The following is a 22,045-nucleotide window of genomic DNA, read 5'->3' on the forward strand; positions in this document are numbered from 1 at the left end:
ATGTACATTTTAGTCATTTAGCAGACGCTCTTATCCAGAGCGACTTACAGTTAGTGAACCCACAACTCTGGCGTTGCAAACGCCATGCTCTACCAACTGAGCTACACAGGACTGTTCCCACTGTAAAGCATGGAGGAGGAGGTGTTATGGTGTGGGGGTGCTTTGCTGGTGACACTGTCTGTGATTTTATTTAGAATTCAAGGCACACTTAACCAGCATGGCTACCACAGCATTCTGCACCGATACGCCATCCCATCTGGTTTGGGCTTAGTGGGACTATCCATTTGTTTTTCAACCCAACACACCTCCAGGCTGTGTAAGGGCTATTTTACCAAGAAGGAGAGTGATGGAGTCCTGCATCAGATGACCTGGCCTCCACAATCACCCGACCTCAACCCAGTTGAGATGGTTTGGGATGAGTCGGACCGCAGAGTGAAGGAAAAGCAGCCAACAAGTGCTCAGCATATGTGGGAACTCCTTCAAGACTGTTGGAAAAGCCTTCCAGGTGAAGCTGGTTGAGAGAATGTCAAGAGTGTGCAAAGCTATCATCAAAGCAAAGGGTGGCTATTTGAAGAATGTCAAATATAAAATATATTTTGATTTGTTTAACACTTTCTTGGTTACTACATGATTCCATATGTGTTATTTCATAGTTTTGATGTCTTCACTATTATTCTACAATGTAGAAAATAGTAGAAATAAACAAAAACCCTTGAATGAGTAGGTGAGTCCAAATTTTTGACTGGTACTGTATGTATCAGAGCAGCGTATTGGGTGACCAGATTGTGTGTGTTCCTGCAGGAGGAATGCCAGCTCCTGAGCAGAGCCCATCGACGGAGGAGGTGCTTCTGGTGACCATCAGAGAGGGAGCCCAACACACCATCCGAAATATGGAGGCTGACAGCACCGCCAACAACATCATGGCATCCGTCAAAGAGCAGGTACTGGAAGCTCCATAACACATATCTTACTGTGTCACTGCCCAAATACCGCTTGTCACACCTGTGTGCCAAAGAGCAGGTACACAAACCTCTGTTACACCTCTCATTACCTATCATATTGTATCACTGCTCAAGAGCAGGTAGTCATGCTGTACTTTCTCTGCACTCTTAACACCCACACTGTATGAACACTGTTACTATCTCGTTAAGCTACTAAAGGACTGGCCCCGATTTACTGTAGAAAATGCTTTTTGGCAAAACGAGGCAGTATTTACTTTTTTGAGAACACAGAGAAATAGCTAAGAATGCTCTGACCTTTGACCATTGGCAGGTGGTCCTAGCTGGCGGTAGGTTGTAAATGGTGACTAAGTTGTGCCCAGCCGTGCAGTGCGTTCACAATCAAGAGATCCATCTAGTGCAAACAGAGAGATGAGCCATCTGTATAAGGACACGCTCTGACTCACACCCCTCCCTCCCTCGCTCGCTCCATCCCTCGCGCCGTCCATGGCAGCGCTCCACACTCCCGTTGTTTACCCAAGTCAACAGGAAGGAGGGTTCAATTGGAGAGCACCTGTCAATGTCACTTCTTTCCCCCATAGTGCTCCTCTGTTCTGCCGCTCCTCCTTGGAGTCAGTCAGGACAGGCAGGCAGTAAGTCAGTCAGGGGAGACAGCGAGTGAGAAAGAGAGGGGAGAGAGAGTAGCCGGGGTGAGACATGCCTCAGAGGGAATTCTTGTTTGGGATTGGGGAGAGTGTAAGTTAATCCGTCCTCACAGTGTTGAAAGGGAGTTGGAGAGACTGGAGTTAAGGGGAGAGAGACGGAGGCAAGGAGGGAGGAAGCCGGGTGCCTTGGATGTCACAGTCGTTGCTGGGATAGTAGTTATTTTCCTGGTTCTGCACGAGTCTTTCCTGTGATTGTGGGGAAACAGACCTTCGAGGGATCTTGCCTGCTGTAAACATGCTAGCCTGCGCCTGTGGACAGGCTTATGATGAGTCCTTGCCTGGTGAGTCCATATGCTAGAAATCCCCCCCTCTCTCTTTCTCTTAAAACTTCTCCCTGTACTTCTTCATCCCACTCTGCCCGAACAAGGACAGTCTGGCCAAGATTTTTTTGAGTGCATTCGCTGTTCATTTGCAGTTGTGCCTCCTCTGCTCCTGACTGCTAATGAACCAGAGAGTGTGTTTGGTGTTAATGTGAGGGTTTTTGGGCTGTCAGACTTGAAGTGCTAGTTATTACCGGGGTTGCGTCCCAAATAGCCCATAGGACTCTGGTGTAAAGTAGTGCACTACATATGGAATAGGGTACTATTTGGGACACAGCCGGGCTTTGCTGCTCCCTCGTTAGTGTACTTTGACCCGCCATCGGTGGGACACATTCATAATGGCTTATTACAACCTACCTCTTTTTGCTCCGCTCTTTCACACTCATCTCACTCGGAGACTTTAGGAGATTTCTTCTCTCCTTACACACTCAAACAGTTTTTCTAATTAACTTTACACGCGCTCTCTCTCTTTCTCATATTTATTATCGTGCTAAAATTGTATTTAGACGAAGGGGTGTTTTGGAGATAATCTAAGACCTACTTTTTAAAATCAATTTCATCTAGAGTGGAATGGAACTGGAGACTGGAGGGAAGCCACAGTATGTCACTCAGCCAGTCAACGTCTCCTTTTCTGTGAATTCAGCAATAATGAGAAAGCCTTTGTCTCTGAATGCTTTTTCTGCCACATTATTGTTATCCCTGTGAATACGTAATAAGCACTGGAGCACGGTATTGTGGGCTTAAGACAATAACACAGTCATTATATGAAATGAAACATATAAAACGTCTCTCTGCATACATCTGTGATCACTCTGTTTTAGTTAGACACAGTGAATCCGCACAGGGAAATGTTAGTCTACCCTTAAATTAGTAAATGCAAAATGGAAAATGTGAGAGAATGTGTGAGAAAAGAAGGGTACTCCTACTCCAATGTGATGTGTAGGGGAAAGTTGGCTGATTTCAGTGTAACCATCTACTAGGGGATGTTGTACATGGCTGAAGGGTAGAATAATCCCCTGCAATAATGAAAAGCAGGAAAAGAGGAGGAAGTTTCTGTATGCTTTCATCCAGACTCCTCCTCTCCGGGTGTAACCAAGTCAACAACCAGAGAGGAATTCTTCAAGCTGTAATGTAGCCTAGCCGTTTACAACTGGGCCTATTTGAAGCTGCTTGGAAACGACTGTCTGATAAGGATGGAGTGGGGTCAAAGGGACGTAGGGAAGTCCCTCTTATAGCCTGTCCTGTTGGGGCCCAGCCTAGCCTCTAGACTTCCATTAGCCCTGGTCTATGGGTCCTGGTCAAAGGTTGTGCACTACATGGGGAATAAGGTGCCATTTGGGACGCATACCATGACGCAGACCATGCCTCAGTAGTGTCCCCACTGAATACTGAGTGGTGTGGTGTGGTGCCATTCACAGGAGACAAAGAGACAGTTGAGCTGAGCATGCATTATAATCCCCCCTCTCCCTCCTGTCGCGTGCTAATGAATATGAGGGGAAGGCAGGTCCACTAACGAGCTCTCTGTTGATCACGCTGTGCCCCTGCGTGCTTCCTGTGGGGTCTCCCGGGGGAGGGGTGAACGCTAGCCAAGGAGACCACCAAAATGTGTCCGCTCGTTTCATCCTCTGGATTCTAATGTACACACACATCTTAGTCATGCTCGCTCCTCGGCTCCATGCAGGATAGCGGCTGCCTGTCGGCGGGGGGAGAGAGCGGAAGGCACGTTAGGCGGTGTGCCTGATTACGTCGCTAGTGCCTCTGACAGCTCACCGGTAAAGCAGAAGGTGAGCCGAATAGCTGGCTGCTTCTCACAGCCCGACGCGTCGGATTATTGACTTAACCCTTGAAATGTCACGAAGAAGTCTTCCGTTTTCTAAACGGAATAGAGTGGAGGGTTTTTCAGCAGACTTTCTATGTGGAGGTTGTGTGTGTGTGGTGAGGTTAGAGGTCAGACGTTAATGTTCTTATCTCTCTGTAGGGAGAGCGAGATAAGACCACTCTCTGTAGTGGCTCCAGGAGCAGTATGTCCTGAATAAAAACCTAAATAGCACCTCAGTAGTGCACTAGCTACAGTGCCTTTGGAAAGTATTCAGACACCTTCCCTTTTTCCACATTGTTACATTACAACCTCATTCTAAAATGGATTAAATGAAACATTTTCCTCATAAATCTACACACAATATATTAAAAACAAAAAAACGATACCTTATTTACATAAGTCTTCAGACTCTTGGCTATGAGATTTGAAATTGAGCTCAGATGCATCTTTGTTTCCATTGATCATCCTTGAGATGTTTCTTCAACTTGAATGGAATCCACCTGTGGTAAATTCAATTGATTGGACATTATTTGGAAAGGCACACACCTATCTAGATAAGGTCTCAGAGTTGACAGTGCATGTCAGAGCAAAAACCAAGCCATAAGGTCGAAGGAATTGTCTGTAGAGCTCCGAGACGGGATTGTGTTGAGGCACAGATCTGGGGAAGGGTACCAAAATATGTCTGCAGCATTGAAGGTCCCCAAGAACACCGTTGCCTCCATCATTCTTAAATGGAAGAAGTTTGGATCCACCAAGACTCTTCCTAGAGCTGGCCGCCCAGCAAAACTGAGCAATCGGGGGGGAGAAGGGCCTCAGTCACGGAGGTGACCAAGAACCTGATGGTCACTCTGACAGAGCTCCAGAGTTCCTCTGTTCCAGAAGGACAACCATCTCTGCAGCACTCCAACTTTATGGTAAAGTGGCCAGACGGAAGCCACTCCTTAGTAAAAGGCACATGACAGCCCGCTTGGAGTTTGACAAAAGGCACCTAAAGGACTCTGACCATGAGAAACAAGATTCTCTGGTCTAATGTAACCAAGATTGAACTCTTTGGCCTGAATGCCAAGCGTCATGTCTGAAGGAAACCTGGCACCATTCCCATGGTGAAGCGTAGTGGTGGCAGCATCATGCTGTGGGGATGTTTTTCAGCGGCAGGGACTAGGAGACTAGTCAGTATCGAGGGAAAGATGAACGGAGCAAAGTACAGAGAGATCCGTGATGAAAACCTGCTCCAGTGCGCTCAGGACCTCAGACTGGGGCGAAGGTTCACCTTCCAACAGGACAACGACCCTAAGCACAGAGCCAAGACAATGCAAGAGTGGCTTCGGGACAAGTCTCTGAATGTCCTTGAGTGGCCCAGCCAGAGCCCGGACTTGAACACGATTGAACATCTCTGGAGAGACCTGAAAATAGCTGTGCAGTGACGCTCCCATCCAACCTGACAGAGCTTGAGAGGATATGCAGAGAAGAATGGGAGAAACTCCCAAAATGCAGGTGTGCCAAGCTTGTAGCGTCATACCCAAGAAGACTCGAGGCTGTATCGCTACCAAAGGTGCTTCAACAATGTACTGAGTAAAGGGTCTGAATACGTATGAAAAATATATGCACTCACTAATTGTAAGTCGCTCTGGATAAGAGCGTCTGCTAAATGACTACAAATGTAAAAATGTAAATGTGATATTTCCATTTTTTTAAATACATTTGCAAACATTTAAAAAATCAGTTTTTGCTTTGTCATTATGGGGTATTGTGTGTAGATAAAATATATATATTTACAATATAAGGCTGTAATGTAACAAAATGCGGAAAAAGTCAAGGGGTCTGAATACTTTCCGAATGGAATAGGGTGCCATTTGGGACGCAGCCTACACACTCTGTATGGCTCGCTGACAACACTACACTTCACCAACAGGAAATATTAGCCGGTGTTAATACGCCATCAGTCCAACTACAAATCCCATTTCTGATACACACCCCTCGCTCGCTGTCAGCTCACGCGCAACCTTCTGATAGGGCTGTAACTCTGAACTGTGTGTGTGGCTGCTAGCCTGCTAACTGTGGTCAACAGTGGTTACGTAACAGCTGACAGGGGAGTTCTTGTCCATTTCACACAGGCTTCTTCCCTCAGGTCAACTCAACTGAAACCGCTAATCCCACTCTGTGTGTGCGTCCCAAATGGCACCATATTCCCTATAAAGTACACTACTTTTGACTAGAGCGTAGTGCATAGGGTGCCATTTGGGACACAGACTGTGACTCCGGTGTTTAGACAATCTTAAGCTCTTTGTGTATTAAATAAGGAAACCAAGAACCCCCCCTTCCCTCCATCCCTCTATCCTTCCCTACGTCCAGTGCCATTACTCTTCGGGGACGTTGGATGTATTTACTGTGATAAGAGGATCAGTCACAGGGAAAAGAGGCTAGGTGGATAAGTAGCTCATTGTGCTTTCTCCCTTCGGTGATGGTGAGTGGAAGCTTTGACTTCAGTCCACCATGGTTGTTTCACTCATATGGTGTAAGTGGCGTAACTGGTTTGGGTTATATTCATTAGTGCACACCATTTTCAAAACGTAGCAAAATGTTTCATAACGAAAAAGGAAAATGAGTGTTTCTTATTGGACAAGTTCATGTAGATCTTTTCTATGTTTCAGTCAATTTTCTTCCATTTGGTGCCTAATGAATACAACCCTGGTCTTATGTGTTGATGTGTTTCGATGCTGCTCTCTCAGCCTTGCCAGTCCTGGGGCAGAGTGCCCCTGGTGAACAGTTGTAATGTGCCCAGGCATGCCTAACGGCACCACTGAGACTGGCAGAATGGGCCTCTCAGGCACTGCACCACATGATTTCCCAACTCATTGCCTCTTAGAAAACACAGCCGTGGAATGTTCCTACTTTGCTTTTTTAGAGTCCATTACACATGAAGAATCTGTCTGCTGAATTGCTTTCTCTGGCCGACCAGGGCACACTTATTATGACCCTGCCTACGTCTGGCTCAGCCTCACACACGAACACACACACACACGGCCTGGTGTGTGTTGTAGTAAAGCACTGCTCAGGGGGGTGACCTTGCTGTGCGTGCTAAAAATGTAATTGCTCCTTAAGCAATGAAAAGCAGGCTGATAAATTGCCCTCTTGAGATCACAATGCAATGCTTCCTCCATTCTTTTTTCTGGTAAAATGCTCCAAGTGATCTCTAAGGACTTTTCTTACTTGAAGCTGGAGAAGTTAAAGAAATATAATAATTTGGCAGTTGACTAAAAGGCAGGATTTGTCTTTCTACATATGCTGCTGGTGAAAAGCAGGAGAAAGGTTAAAATTGCACTGCTTGCAGACACGGTTCCACCTCTGGAGTTGAACAAAGGTCTTTAATTAGAATCGATTGGTGATTTTCTCCACTAGCTAGCTAGCTCCTAGGCTTATATCCTCTTTCCTCCCTGGTGCTGTTTCTGCTGTGACACAGGCAAGGAGAAATCTGGAAGCATAAGCATTCCCGCCTCAATTATAGTCCGAAAAAATGGAAGCCCATCTCGCCGCAATTTTCCTATGGGACTTGAGACAATCAAATCAAATTGTGTTTGTCACATGCTTCGTAGACAACCGGTGTAGACTAACAGTGAAATGCTTACTTCCGGGTACTTTTTTGACAATGCAGAGTTAAAAATAGGATAACAAATGAAATAGAATAGAGAGCAGGGGATAGAGAGAACAGATTAGTTTGCTGCAGACATTATGCTGTTTAGCAGCAGCATGCCGTCACTGCGGAGACTGACTGACTTGCAGAAGGGAGGGCAAATAATCTGCTGCCAAAGTGACATGATGAAGACCCCAGAGGAGCGGTGTGCACGGGCTCAGTGGGCCGGCCCTGGCACACACAGGCCTGTCTGTTTTTAAACCCAGCCCAGCTCAGGGACAACCCTCTTCTTCCTTCCTAATATCGATCGCTGTTATCATCATCAGTGTCATCAGTAGTAGGCAGGAGGGCATCTGTAGCACCAGCAGCAGCATGACAGAGACCAATGACCAGAGACCAATGACCAGAGACCAGCGTGACAAGGACCAGCGCGACAGGGACCAATGAGAGGCTTCTCGCAGCATGGGGGGAGGATGGTATACAGGACTAGGCCTCGGCTGTCCTCACAATTCAGAATTGTCCTCGGAATCCCGAAGGAAGAGCAGAAGGCAGAGTAGCGGGAATAGGCCGACACAGTTCCAGGGTGGATTACCCATGAGCTCTAGCAGCTCTCTGAGGTACCCATCTCTCAGCAGCACAAGGCTCTGACTCTCCCACCAACTAGCACTGAGGTAGGCTGAACTAACACTGCTGGTCGGTAGACTCCATCCATCTCTTTTTCCACTGCAGTAGCAGCCAGGATCTCAAGTTTCTAGATAACTCTCCTCATAGAGAGATCGTGCCTGGAGCCACAACTTGGAAAATACCTAGCTATCGATCTCCCAGAGTACATTTATGTTCGTGAGGCCCAGATGAATGGCAGTGGGGGTATGATTGCCCTTCTTCGGCAGTGTTTGTATCTTTGTTTGGTTCTAAAAGACACACATATTGCCTTTTGTGTTGCTTTCATTCAGCTGCAGAAGGCATCATCCGTAGCCAGTTGCAGCCAGCCAGGCAGAACTACACAACTACCATCAGGCTCAGGGAGGGGAGTGAGCTTGGAGAATATTGGTTGAGTCACAAACTGCACTCTGTGCCCTGGTCAAAAGTAGTGCACTATATAGGGAATGTGGTGCCATTTGGGATGCAAAAGTTGTCTTCTGGAATGTAGTTTACAAAACACAGTATATAGAGAATCTTGTGGTTTTTGGAGAGAAAATGCTATAAAACGGTCCAAATCCTCTCTGTGGTACAATCTCTGTCTTCTTTTCTTTTCCCTCTGTGAAAAATCAGCCATTGTTAAAATGCAAAGTAAGATTAGAGGCATCCTCTTTTAGATGGAGCAGACTGGGTTTACTCTCCCCCTCTCTGTAGTGCACTGTGTAGGGAAGACCCTGGCTGGGACCTGTGAGTTGGAATATGCAAAAAACACATTTCCAATTCAATTGAAATAGGACAAATATAAGCACCCACTTAATAATAAGAATAATAATAATAATGTAGGGAATAATGTAGGGAATAGGGTGGTCAAAGTAGTGCACTATATAGGGAATATGGTGCCATTTGGGATGCAGACAGTCTGGGTTTCAGAGTCTGGTCCAAGTGTTGGTGGAATCCACTGAGCCAGCTTGCTGCTAATGCAGCCCCTTCATTGGTAATCTATGTGAGAAGCTCGAGCACTGAGGACCGTATGTACAGTTTAGAGGAGACCTTGAATGCCATCCCACAGGGCAAACACTGGTTGAATCAACGTTATTTCCACTACGTTGAACCAACGTTGACAAGACGTTGAATTGATGTCTGTGCCCAGTGGGATGCTTTACATAGACTGGCATCAGAGAGCTTTGTTGACACAATATCAGAAGAGATCTGTTGGAGAGTGATTTGTTCTCTACACATGAAAATACTACAAATGGAACATAAAGCGATGAATAGCATTCAATAACATTTGATTAAATTCTTCATATTGTTGAGGTTTATAGATTAAGGTATGACCTTTCTAAGTTATGTTTTAAGGGGCCTTGAAATCGGTTCTCTTGTTCGGTGCTTTGATTTTCTCGTTGTCTTTGGTAGCATTGTGTTATGCTTATTGCTTACAAATGTCTGTGACAGCCAACCTGTACCTTGTTCCTCCCACGTCTCAGTGTTTTTCCCAAGGTGATTTTTCTCCTCTCCTCTTTCTTTCACCTCTGCTGTTTGTCTCTCTTTCTCTCGCTCTCCTCTCTCTCTTTATTCTCTCCTCACCCCTCTCTCTCTTTTTCTCTCCTCACCTCTCTCTCCCTCCCTCCCTCCCTCCCACATTCAGCTATGTCGTAGGCCTCATCAGAATACGTTAGCAGCCACACACACACTGCTGCTAGAGAGCAGGACTGTCAAGCTCCATTGCCACTTAATGAACAAATATGTTTCCAGAGGATTCCTCAACCCCCGGTAAAGGACATATCCATCGGCCTTAGTAACTTTAAATGAACCTGCAGGCCTTTTGGATGACAAGAGTCTGTGCCCTCTTTTTTACACTGCCTGGATCAGAGCAGAGCCCAGTTTGAACACCAAATGGCACCCTATTCCCGGTATAGTGCACTACTTTTGACCAGAGCCCTATGGGCGCTGATCAAAAGTACTGCACACCATATAAAAGGAATAGGGTGCCATTTGGGACGCACAACTCTTTCTGAGTGCTGCTGGGCCTGTGCACCATCACATAGAGACTTGGCTGCACAGAGAAGAAGTGAGAAATGAAAAGTCAGATAAGTTCTCTAGTTTTAATTAATAGAGGGATTTGGACGTCCTCTGCTGCCAGGGCTGAAGCACAGATTGCTGTGATATAACTCACTGTGTGTGTTGTCGGGGGGTGGGTAGAGTGCAGTACTCTCTCCTTCACTAAAGTCAGGTAGGAGGTATGTTGAAAAAAGGGACTGCCCTTGTTCACACATTGAAAGGTCTACCATTAGTTTACTATTAATTTAGTAAGTCAACTAGTAGTCTTCTAAAGTACACTATAGCTTCACTTCCAGGTGTACCTCATGTCTGCAGCATTGCTACAATATACCAATGGACTTCCTTTGATTTCCATCATCTTGATTGTTGTAGAAGATGCCTATGAACAACACCCCGCTGTGCTGTAGCAGGAGGTATTGTTTATTCCTGTCAACATGTTGATGATGCTTATTGTTACAGTTGCTCTCCGCATGATCGTCAGTTTGAGTTGGTGGCTTTAGAAATTTCAACAAACCCCATTATGATGATGGATTCTGATTATGTTCTTCTGTCATGGCAATGGGGTAGAAAAGTGTGAAGTACACTAGGATTACAACTGCTGCTACTACGTGGCATGTCAGACCTTGCAAAAGAACTCCAAGAACATCTGTAACACTCGATGCTTTCCGTCACACTACCCATCATGTTACAAAAGCATTAGATATGCATTAAAGTGCTGCATAAAATATATTGAAATCCTTGGCTGCTCTGGGATGGTAAAATTGCAGTCACTTGAGGAAGAGATGTGGAGTATGCTGACACATGCCATATGTTGTCATTTCCTGTCTCTGTTCTACAGTAGAGCAGACAGTGAGGACGTGTCTAGGAGAGGGACATGCCACCTCTGTCTCTGCCTCTCATTGGGCCTCCCCAATGCAATCCAATTCCAACTCTATTGTCCCAGTTGGGTAATTCATTGTGCAGCCAGGAGTACAGAAAATACGTGCGTATTCACACTTCACAAAGACCCACAAAACTGTGCTGAGCCAGTCGCCTAGCTCCCGGCACTAACCACATGTTTCTCTCCACCAGACACCGGGGTGAATCCCTGCGTCCTCCCTTCTCACTATCTCTCCAACCTTTCTGTCTCTTCTTCTTGTGTCATTACTGCCTCAATTAAAATATGTAAGGAGAGTGGAATTTAATGTTTTAAAAGCCCCACAACACTGTGGAGTGGTGTGAGGAGGTTGCTTGGGGCTGTTGGATCAGACATAGTGTGGATCTGGCCCAGGACATGAGGAGCCTGCTGTAGAACATTGGGGCTAGACTATCCCCTTATGGGTTCATATTTGCATGCGCTCGCTGAGATATTTATATCTCGGCATAAGTGCGTGATTAGTATGTCGGAGCTGATGTTTGAGGGCCGACAAAGAGCGCTCCAAAGCCCATCAACTCTGACTTATTCTGGCCCAAGGCGGCCAAGCCAGCGTCACCCAAACTAGCCCTCAGAACATAATGGCTCAATCAGGCCTGGAGAGGAGGACAGCCCGTTGGAGTGGAAGTGATCAGCAGCTTCTAATCAGAGCCCTATAAATCTATATACAGGATGACTCTGCTACAAAAAATACACAGACACAGTTAAGCCTGTATAGCATTGTTGTGACCTCACTGTGCCTGGCCTATAGGGCCAAAGACTATCTTCCTCTCTGGTATGAAATTACAATGCCAGTGTTGGAGTCTTTCTAATGCTTTATGTGGTTTTGAAAGTGACCGATACCACTTAACTCTTTAATTCCTACTTGTTCAATTTCAGAGAATTTCATTTTCAGCAGAGAATATGACATTTAGTGTTAAGTAGTGTACTATAAAGGCACCTCTCAATGGGACTTCCTGGATAAATAAAGACTAAATTAATACATAAATAGGGTGCTATTTTAGGATGTCAAGTGTAGACCAGTAGGTGGAGTGAGGGGCTGAGGCTGCAGGACAGACTGAGCAGAGGGCAGGCTTGGAGCTTTGAGTTCCCGTTTTGTCACTTTCCATTAAGCGTCTGCGAGGGGCGTGCAACCTGGGGCATGGCGGAGTGTCATCTGTTTGTACTGGGCCGTCAGGCTCGCAGACTGACACTCATTGTCATGCCGAACAATGAACGGAGCTGAGCAGAGCCTGAATGTTGGTACAGGACGGCCTCCATTGTCTCCAACTCTCTTTCCACTAAGCCTGGCACAGACCGAGGGGGGAAGAGGGCCCCCGCCGCCTCGCCTCTGCCACTCGCCGCAGGAGATCAATAAGCACAGGCCTTGTTTAATGGTCATTACCGCAGCCGTTGTCCTGACGCGTCACATCATTAAGCTGAATAGATGTGTCCCATTCCGCGGCTGACTTAGCCACGCTCGGCAAACACAATTAATTATACATGGAGACCATAGCTAGAGACATTCTATTTAAGGCCTGTAATATACGCTTCTTTTAGGCTGTGTAGTCTTTGCCCTTGTTTCAATAGATCGGCGCTCATCGCGACAAGTAAAGCCTGGTATGAGAAGCTAATTATGAATGTATTTGATCCATATTTGTCATGGGCTTCATACTGTTCATAATAACCAATCCCTGTGGAAATTCCTGTTGAAATGTACAATAGAGAGAGCCTAAAGACATAAAATATTAAAAGATGAGGAGATTGATGTTGAGTAGGATGTTGTAGTTATAGTTAGATGCAGTGGAAGATGCAGTGAGGGGCGGATGAGCTGGCGACCCTTAAGTGTTTGGCTGCAGGGTGGGAGAGGGCCAGTTATTTCCAGTGCCTTCAGAACGTATTCACACCCCTTGACTTTTTCCACATTTTGTTGTCTTACAAAGTGGAATTAAAATTGATTTCATTGTCTTTTTTTTGACGATCTACACAAAATACTCTAATGTCAAAGTGGAAGAAAATTTTGAACATTTGTAAAAGAAAAAATCATGAAAAATACAACACTAATATATCTTGATTAGATAAGTATTGAACCCCCTGAGTCATTACATGTTATAATCACCTTTGGCAACAATTACAGCTATGAGTCTTTCTGGGTAAGTCTCTAAGAGCTTTGCACACCTGGATTGTACAACTTTTTTATTTGTTCTTCTAAGATCTGTCAAGTTGGCTGTTGATCATTGCTAGACAGCCATTTTCAAGTCTTGCCATAGCTTTTCAAGGAGATTTAAGTCAAAACTGTAACTAGGCCACTCCGGAACATTCAATGTCATCCTGGTAAGCAACTGCAGTGTGTATTTGGACTTGTGTTTTAGATTCTTGTCCTGCTGAAAAGGGTATTTGTCTGTTGGAAAGCAGACTGAACCAGGTTTTCCTCTAGGATGTTGCCTGTGCTTAGCTCTATTCCGTTTCTTTTTATCCTAAAAAACTCCCTAGTCCATGCCGATGACAAACATACCCATAACATGATGCAGCCTCTACCATGCTTGAAAATATGAAAGTGGTACTCAGTGATGTGTTGTGTTGGATTCGCCCCAAACATAATGGTTTGTATTCAGGACATAAAGTACTTTTCTTTTTTTTTGTCAATTTTTTTTGCAGTTTTACTTTAGTGCCTTATTGCAAACAGGAATATTTTTATTCTCTACATGCTACCTTCTTTTCACTCTGTCATTTAGGTTAGTATTGTGGCGTAACTACAATGTTGTTGATCCATCCTCAGTTTTCTCCTATCACAGCCATTAAACTATATAACTGTTTTAAAGTCACCATTGGCCTCATGGTGAAATTCCTGAGGGGTTTCCTTCCTCTCCGGCATCTGAGTTAGGAAGGATGCCTGTATCTTTGTAGTGACTGGGTGTATTGATACACCATCAAAAGTGTAATTAACAAATTCACCATACTCAAAGGGTATGGGTAGATGGGTATTTATTTTATTTTTACCCATCTACCAATAGGAGCCCTTCTTTACCAGGCATTGGAAAACCTCCCTGGTCTTTGTGGTTGAATCTGTGTTTGAAATTCACTGCTCAACTGAGGGACCTCAGTTAAACACTATTATTGCACACAGAGTGAGTCCATGCAACTTATTATGTGACTTGTTAAGCACATTTTTACTCCTGAACTTATTTAGGCTTGCCATAACAAAGGGGTTGAATACTTATTGACTCAAGACATTTCAGCTTTTCATTTTTAAACATTTAAAAAAACATAATTCCACTTTGACATTATGGGGTATTGTTTGTGTGTGTGTGTGTGTGTGTGTGTGTGTGTGTGTGTGTGTGTAGGCCAGTGACACACTATACATTTCATCAATTTAAAATTCAGGCTGTAACACAACAAAATGTGTGAATACTTTCTGAAGGCACTGTAGTACTCGGCTCAGGCAAGAAAGACCTGGAGAGGGAGAGGCCGAGGGTAGTTTGCTCTGCCTCCATACATGAATCACTGGATCTACTCCGTACAGGCAGGCAGCCCCAGTGGAGGTGGGGATGGGGCATAGAGCGTGGGTAGGACAGGCTTGGAGCTGGTCCTATAGTCGTGTGTATCAAGCCCTTAGCACCTTATGGCAGCAGCAGATGCCCCTCTCTGCCCTGTTTGACCATAAACACAATCTGGATTATATTTAGACCTGCTGCATTGGAGTTGCTCAGTAGAAAATGCAACACAATATTACCTTGAATGTCATTTATATATATATATATATATATATATATATATATATATATATATATATATATATATATATATTTATTTTTTTAAGGAACTCAGTCTGGCTTTCAACTTACTTTTGAAAGTTGTAATAGTAGAATGCACAAAGTGCAATTTCGAAATTTCATCAGTTTTCCTCGTCATGTCAGTCATTGCATACCTTGGAGAGCTATTTAGAACTTGTCAGAAATGTCCAGATCAACTAGCCCATGTCGGTTACTGTTTTTTAGCTAGGTTTTTTAGCCCATAGATTTTGTAGTAATGTTAGTTATTCAAATATCACATGAATATAATTAGACATGGCAAAATGTATAGAATTGCAGGAAATAAGCTTTTAAACCTGCAAAATATTCTCTCCGCCAACAAGACGGGTGTGAACAATTTGTGTCATGAACAGTGCTTGTGCCCAGAGAAATAGACGTGGCACGCAGGATGTTCCCCAATGCTGGAAGGGGGCCTGGGTGAAAAAGTTTGGGAACCCCTGATTTAGCAGACGCTCTTATCCAGAGCGACTTAACCCTAATTGCTCCTGTAAGTGCCTTGCTCAAGGGCACATCGAAGTCTGCTTCTGGGATTCAAACCAGCGACTTTTCGGTTACTGACCCAATGCTCTTGACCGCTAGGGCACCCTATATCTAGCCATGAGACTAGTACGATTCTTCCCCTCGAACATGCAAGACAAGCACAGTCAAACAGGACAATTTGAGTAGGAGCTTAGATAGAAGGCAAACATGGTGAACTGAAAACACGGCCAACTATGTTCATGACAAAATATGTTTCTTTCTGTGTGTTTACACAAACATTTGTACATCTTCTTCAAGAAATGTTCAAATTCAAATGAAAATGTTTTTTAATAGTCCATGATACGATCGTGTTGTATCATGTGGAAAGTGTTTTCCGTAGTGAGCTAATGAGAGGGAGGGAGCAGTAGAACTGAAGCATATCTGTGTTCTCTGCCTGTAAGGGTCGTCCACCCTGAAGGCATCCCAAATGGCATCCTATTCCCTATACAGTGCACTGCCCTGCTCCAGAGAGGTGCACTACAAAGGGAAAAGGATGCCATTTGGGACACATGCTGTTATGTGTTTCTATCAGGCTCTGGCCCAGTGCTTCCATACTGTCCTGCCTACTGGCTGTGAAATTGTTTGTTTGAATCTTTTCTCTGTTTGCCTACAAGAAGCACCCCTGCGAGTTTCATCAAATGTTCTTTCTTATACACAACAGCACTCAGTAATAACTCCACAGTATTAACTCTTGGATCCTGGTGGCCTACTTTTCTCCCATGGCAGTGGATTACCAGAACTCCCCTAGCCTACAATGAACTGGAAAGATTATTTGTTGGTTTTTTTGGGGGGGGGGGCATAAAGTCCCACTCTCTCTTTCTATACTCTACTTCTCTACTCTAGTCTAAACAGATACTCTCGCACCAGTGATCGGACAGCGTAGCCAGTCAAACTGCACACATGCTTTGAAGAGACGATTATTAAAGTGGAATGTGCGGAGACATGCATATACCAGTGGTCTATGCGCTCAGAGGTTTAATATCATGTGTAATGTGGTGCAGTGCTGAGAGAGCATGAGGATGGGTACAAGCTGTTGGCTTCACACACACACACACACACACACACACACAGTACACTAGCGCTGTTAAATTACCCTGTGCAGTGCAGTGTTGAGCTTTATTTAGATGGATGAGCAGTTACAACATCACCCCAGGACATATTTTGCTAGATGTCCCTAAAAATATATCATTGTCCCTAAGACCTTGAGATTTTATGAACTTACTCAGAGAGAATCTATAATAACTAGACTCAGAGTAAGCTTGACTTGATAACTAGATTTAGTCTGTTTTATTTGTCATCATAGGCCTGATTCTTGAACAGAAAATAAGTTTTCCTCTATACATTTCTAAAGCGGCTTCCATGAAGGATTGATACTTTCCTTTAAAGTATATCAGTGTGTCTTCCTGTCAGGACAGGAGGCTATATACACATGGAGATCTCTGTTTCTGTCCCTGTTTAAGATCCTGTGTGGGGTGGGTGTGGGTGGGTGGGTGGGTGTGGGTGTGTGCGCGTGCTCGCTATTGGCGGGAGCAGAGCCACACTGTGGATGTTCCTACTTCCTGAGGAAACTGCAGTGTTGTCTCTCTCGCTCGCTCTGTGTGTGTGTGTGTGTGTGGAGGAGCAGGTTTGAGCAGTGTTCCCCTCTCTGCAGCAGGAATAGGCTGCACATGACCATTACAGAGCCAGAGGAGAGCGGAGAGGAGGGGACAAGTCAAGGCGGGAGGGGAGGGTGTGAGGGAGCATTAACTAGCATTCTTCTGAGCCGAATGAGTCTCCAGTCAAGAGACGTTCTCGGAGCACCTACAGGAGTGGTGGAGAGGAGGCGTGAAAAGTGGGCACCCTGAAGCCACAGAGGCAGTGGCCAACTTCCTCTTGAGGAGTAGAGTGCTGTGGCTGTGACTGTGGCTGGGTGATGCTTTATGGAAGGGACTACAGCTGGGCTGAAGAAAGCGCGAGCTAGGCTAGCTAGATTACCACCTCCTCAGCCCCACATGCAATTAAGGTGAGTGGGAAATGGCTGTGCGGGATGTATGTAGGGCTAGTTGTGTGTGTGTGTGTGTGTATACATGCATGCATTCGTTTTGTGTATATGTGAGTCTCTCTTCCTATGACATGCTGCAGTGCTTGAAGCCCGGCTGAGACACAGAGAGAGATCCCAGGCAGAGTCCTAGACAGGCAGCCTCACTGGGGATAGATAATTAGAAGAGTCAGATACTGATTCCTGCATTGCTCCCTGAGGAGCAGCTAGTAGAAGCAAGGCGGAATAGCACTATTTTTGCCCAGGCTAAAGTGGTGCTTCTATCTCTGTGTGGGCTGTACATATGCCATTTAGCAGACGCTTTTATCCAAAGCGACTTACAGTCATGCGTGCATATTTTTTTTTACGTATGGGTGGTCCCGGGGATCGAACCCACTACCCAGGTGTTACAAGCGCCATGCTCTACCAATTGAGCTACAGAGGACCACAAACATTATTGTGTGTGTGTGTGTGTGTGTGTGTGTGTGTGTGTGGTTTAAATGGTTTCTTTGTTTTCCAAGGCATATCATTTCTCCACGTTATTAGAGAGTGATTGTGCTTGTTTTTGTACATCCTCTATTGTGTAGTGCCTGTACACGCGAAGAACCAGGCTGCTTCTGTTCTTTTTATTTTTATTTTTTTTATTTAACCTTTATTTAACCAGGTAAGCCAGTTGAGAACAGGTTCTCATTTACAACTGCGACCTGGAAGGGCTTCTTCAAAGCTATCAAACTGTTATCATTCCTCCTTTTACATTTTTTAAATTTTAGTCATTTAGCAGACGCTCTTATCCAGAGCGACTTACAGTTAGTGAGTGCATACATTTTTCATACTGGCCCCCCGTGGGAAACGAACCCACAACCCTGGCGTTGCAAGCGCCATGCTCTACCAACTGAGCTACAGGGGACCATGTCGTCATCATCATCATCATCAGTGGAGAAGCACCATGTCTTCTTTTTTTTTCTTCTTTACCAGGAAGTACCAGTCAGGCCAGAATACACATTTTACAAGGGAGACCTTGTATAAGGCATGGCATCGCCGACCTTGTGTTAATGTGTCTTGTCCCTGTGTCTTTCTGCAGGAGCTCCAGTTTGAGAGGCTGACCAGGGAGCTGGAGGTAGAGAGACAGATTGTGGCCAATCAGCTGGAAAGATGCAGACTCGGGGCCGAGTCGCCAGGCGCTGCTAGCGACAGGTAATGAACACACACACACACACACATAGTCCCATACAGTGTAGCCTACATGCTCGTCATAGCTTGGCACATGGCTTCTTCCTCAGTCGGAGAAGTTGGCGTACTCCATAGTGTAGCCTCTTGGCAAGGGAATACAGTTGCAGTGTACTGAAATCTGATTGGACGGTGTATATGAAACAGAGATGGAGGCGTCATCTTAGATGCTCTCATCAATTCACCTATCAGTTTGACTCACCATTACATTGCTGAGATAAGTAAAAACACAGTTGGTTGTCTATGGTAGCAGATGTAAAAAATGGTTGAAGTGGGCAGTAACCGGAGAAGATGGCAGGAAGTTTGCTGGTCAAGGCTTAAGCCTAATTTATACCCTACGCAATTATGCAACGCAAGAACACAATTAGCTATGCAATATTGCTGTCCTGCGTACTTGCGCCACTGCACACGTTTGTGTATTTTTGCTAGGCAAGTACGCCAAGCATTTTGCATAGCTTATTGCGTTGCATACTTGCATAGGGAGGGGTTTTCAAACTTTTCTTGCCCAGTAACCCCCACCCAGGTAAACCCACGACCCAGGAACCCCCACCCAGGTAAACCCACGACCCAGGGATCCCCATCATACTGTATGTTAGCAAAAAGTAAATAATAGATTTGGTAGACAGTTTAATTATTTTGACCTCTCCACAGTTAATTGGAAGAGGAAGTGTGAACTCTTACATAGTCTATTAGCTAGAAAGGTATCTTGGCGGCGTAGGGAAAATGTTGCAGTTTTGATGCAACATTTCTGCAATTCTACATAGTTTGGCATGCAACCAAATAAAATCACATTTGGTCCGGGGGCCGGCAGTTGGGAAACCCTGCTGTATAGGCTATAGCTAGCAGCCTCTTGGTTGGTGCCTTGGCTGCCCTTGGCTGCGTCCCAAATGTAAGGCTATTCCCTATTTATAGTGCACTACTTTTGACTAGGGCTCTGAAGGCGTCCGCGTTCTTCCCAGCCGAAACATTTTGGAAGAGTTCGTGAATATATTATGACAACTTTTTGTTAGTTTTGGACTTCGGTGAGTGTTTTTTTGGCTGTTCGGGCACACAACAAATGTTCTAGAGGCAAGCCGAAGTTTGGAGCCGAAGTCTACGCCCCTTCGTCGGTGATTGGTCAACAGTAAGGATTCGTCAAAGTATTTGTTGTCATTCAACTTACATCAACATACAAGTACACAATCGTATACAAAACATTAAGAACACCCGCTCTTTCCATGACATAGACTGACCAGGTGAATCCAGGTGAAGGCTATGATCCCTTAACAACTTGTTTTCATGCACATTTTTTCATTAAGAAATACTGCTCCAAACATCTTACTTAGATGTAAAATTGCGCGACAAAGATCTCCTCTGCAAAAACGTCAAAATTATTGACAGATTTCTTTCGTTATTTGAGATTAATTTGGACTATTTTGAGGAAGTGCATACTGGCTACAGCGTCTCAAAATGAACAAACAGTACTATTGCTGCTTTTATTTCTAGTTTCTCAAGCGAAGGTCTTTTAAGGGAGTATGCAAGCACACTCGTTCGTTTCGGCTAGCCGAATTCGGCTAAGCGCCAGCTGAACTGAAGCATGCTGATGCCTTAAGGGAGTAGGGTGCCATTTGGTCCTTCAATTCCGCACACATCAGTTAAGATAATGCTCTGTGCTGTTCCTCCTCATGTCTCACTGGCCACCACACACACATCTGTCCACGGGAGCCTTCGTTTATTTACATTAGCCAACATTACATTCAAATCGCTGAGCTTTTCCTATGTCTGGCTAAATCTCCTGCATGCTTACTTTGAGATGCTATATGGATGTCATGTTACGTATATCCGTTGGTGGGTTTATTTGAAGAACTGTTCAGATTTAGTTTGAGTCCCAAATGTCACCCTATTCACTACGTTTGACAAGCTCTGGTCAAAAGTAGTGCACTATATAGGGAATTGGGTGCCATTTGGGACTCATACTGTATTTAGCCTACATTTACAATTTAGTAATTTAGCAGATGCTTTTATCTAAAGCGATTTACAGGAAGTGCATTCATCTTAAGATAGCTAGGTAAGACAACCACATTACATTTACATTTTAGTCATTTAGCAGACGCTCTTATCCAGAGCGACTTACAGTTAGTGAGTGCATACATTTTATATATATATATATATATATATATATATAAAATAAAAAAATTCATACTGGCCCCCCGTGGGAAATGAACCCACAACCCTGGCGTTGCAAATGCCATGCTCTACCAACTGAGCTACACCCCTGCCGGCCATTCCCTTCCCTACCCTGGACGACGCTGGGCCAATTGTGCGCCGCCCCATGGGTCTCCCGGTCGCGGCCGGCTACGACAGAGCCTGGATTCGAACCAGGATCTCTAGTGGCACAGCTAGCACTGCACTGCAGTGCCTTAGACCACTGCGCCACTCACAGTTGTAGTAATTAAATTTTTCCTCAACACAGAAGTTATCATCAAAGTCAGTGCTTGTAGGAAAAGACTGAGATGTCTTATTTAAGATGCTATTTGAAGAGGTAGGGTATTATGTGGTTTAAAGTGATCTAGCTATGCACCATTCATCATTGATTAATTTTGGGGGGATCATAGCTCTTGGTGTTGCTGTTTGAACACTGATGTAGTGTTGAGTAGGAATGTTAATGGTGAAATGCAGCAAGGGAAATAAGAGAGGAGGTTAATGGACTGTGACATTTTAGGGAAATTGCTTAATGAATACGTTAGTGGCAGCTATTAATACTGGTGTTTCTGTTGGTTTTTAATATGGCCGCTTTAATTAAGTCAGTCAGTCAGTTATGCACTATGTTGATGTGACGTGTATTGGTCTGGTTTTTGAGTAATGGCCAACATGTTGAATTGTGTGAGATATTCGGCTGCGTCTGAATTTATGTCCCATATTACTCATGTAATGTACAAATTTTGACCAGGGCCCGTAGAGCTCTGGTCAAAAGTAGTGCACTTTATATGGGAGTATGGTGTCATTTGAGACACACCCAGTGTGTGTATACAACGTATTGTGTAGAGGAAATGAGGTCTCTACTTTCTAGTGCTATGTCTCTTTGTGGCTTGCCCGTTAGAACTCATTTGCCATTTAGCCAGTATAGTTCTATGTGGGTATAGTGCTCCAGACTCCAGTTCTTGAAAGTAGAGTGTACCCTAAATCATGAAAGCTCTTTCTGGGGTGGTAATAACCCTGAGGCCCTCATAGGAAGCATTTCCTCGCCGCAGACCTAAGGTACGTCCAAATGGCACCCTATTCCCTATGTAGTGCACTTCTTTCTGGAGCTGATCAAAAGTAGCACACTACATAGGGAATAGGGTGCCATTTGGGACCTGCATGGCTCCAGCTGGCCAACAGCAGCTCTCCATGTGTGAGTGTCCATTACAGAGCTCAGGGATCCCAGAGCTGCTGCAAAGAGGAGCTGAAGAGCAGCCTGGCCAGAGAG

The 22,045-nt window shown here is 44.8% G+C and overlaps 1 protein-coding gene across 2 annotated transcripts in view; it reads left to right on the forward strand.

Annotated features, from left to right (window-relative positions):
• The window catches only part of LOC311143596 (plakophilin-4-like), a 119,353-nt gene that overhangs the window by 35,987 nt on the left and 61,321 nt on the right, over positions 1-22,045 (forward strand). For both annotated transcript variants that reach the window (XM_084179446.1, XM_084179445.1), the window contains exons 2-3: positions 802-941; positions 18,452-18,564. In XM_084179446.1, the coding sequence (XP_084035572.1) occupies positions 807-941; positions 18,452-18,564 (248 nt within the window). In that variant the 5' untranslated portion in view covers positions 802-806. The remainder of the gene's footprint in view (positions 1-801; positions 942-18,451; positions 18,565-22,045) is intronic.

This window comes from Coregonus lavaretus (genome assembly GCF_964263955.1).
Source record: "Coregonus lavaretus genome assembly, chromosome: 16".
NCBI classification, from domain to species: domain Eukaryota; kingdom Metazoa; phylum Chordata; class Actinopteri; order Salmoniformes; family Salmonidae; genus Coregonus; species Coregonus lavaretus.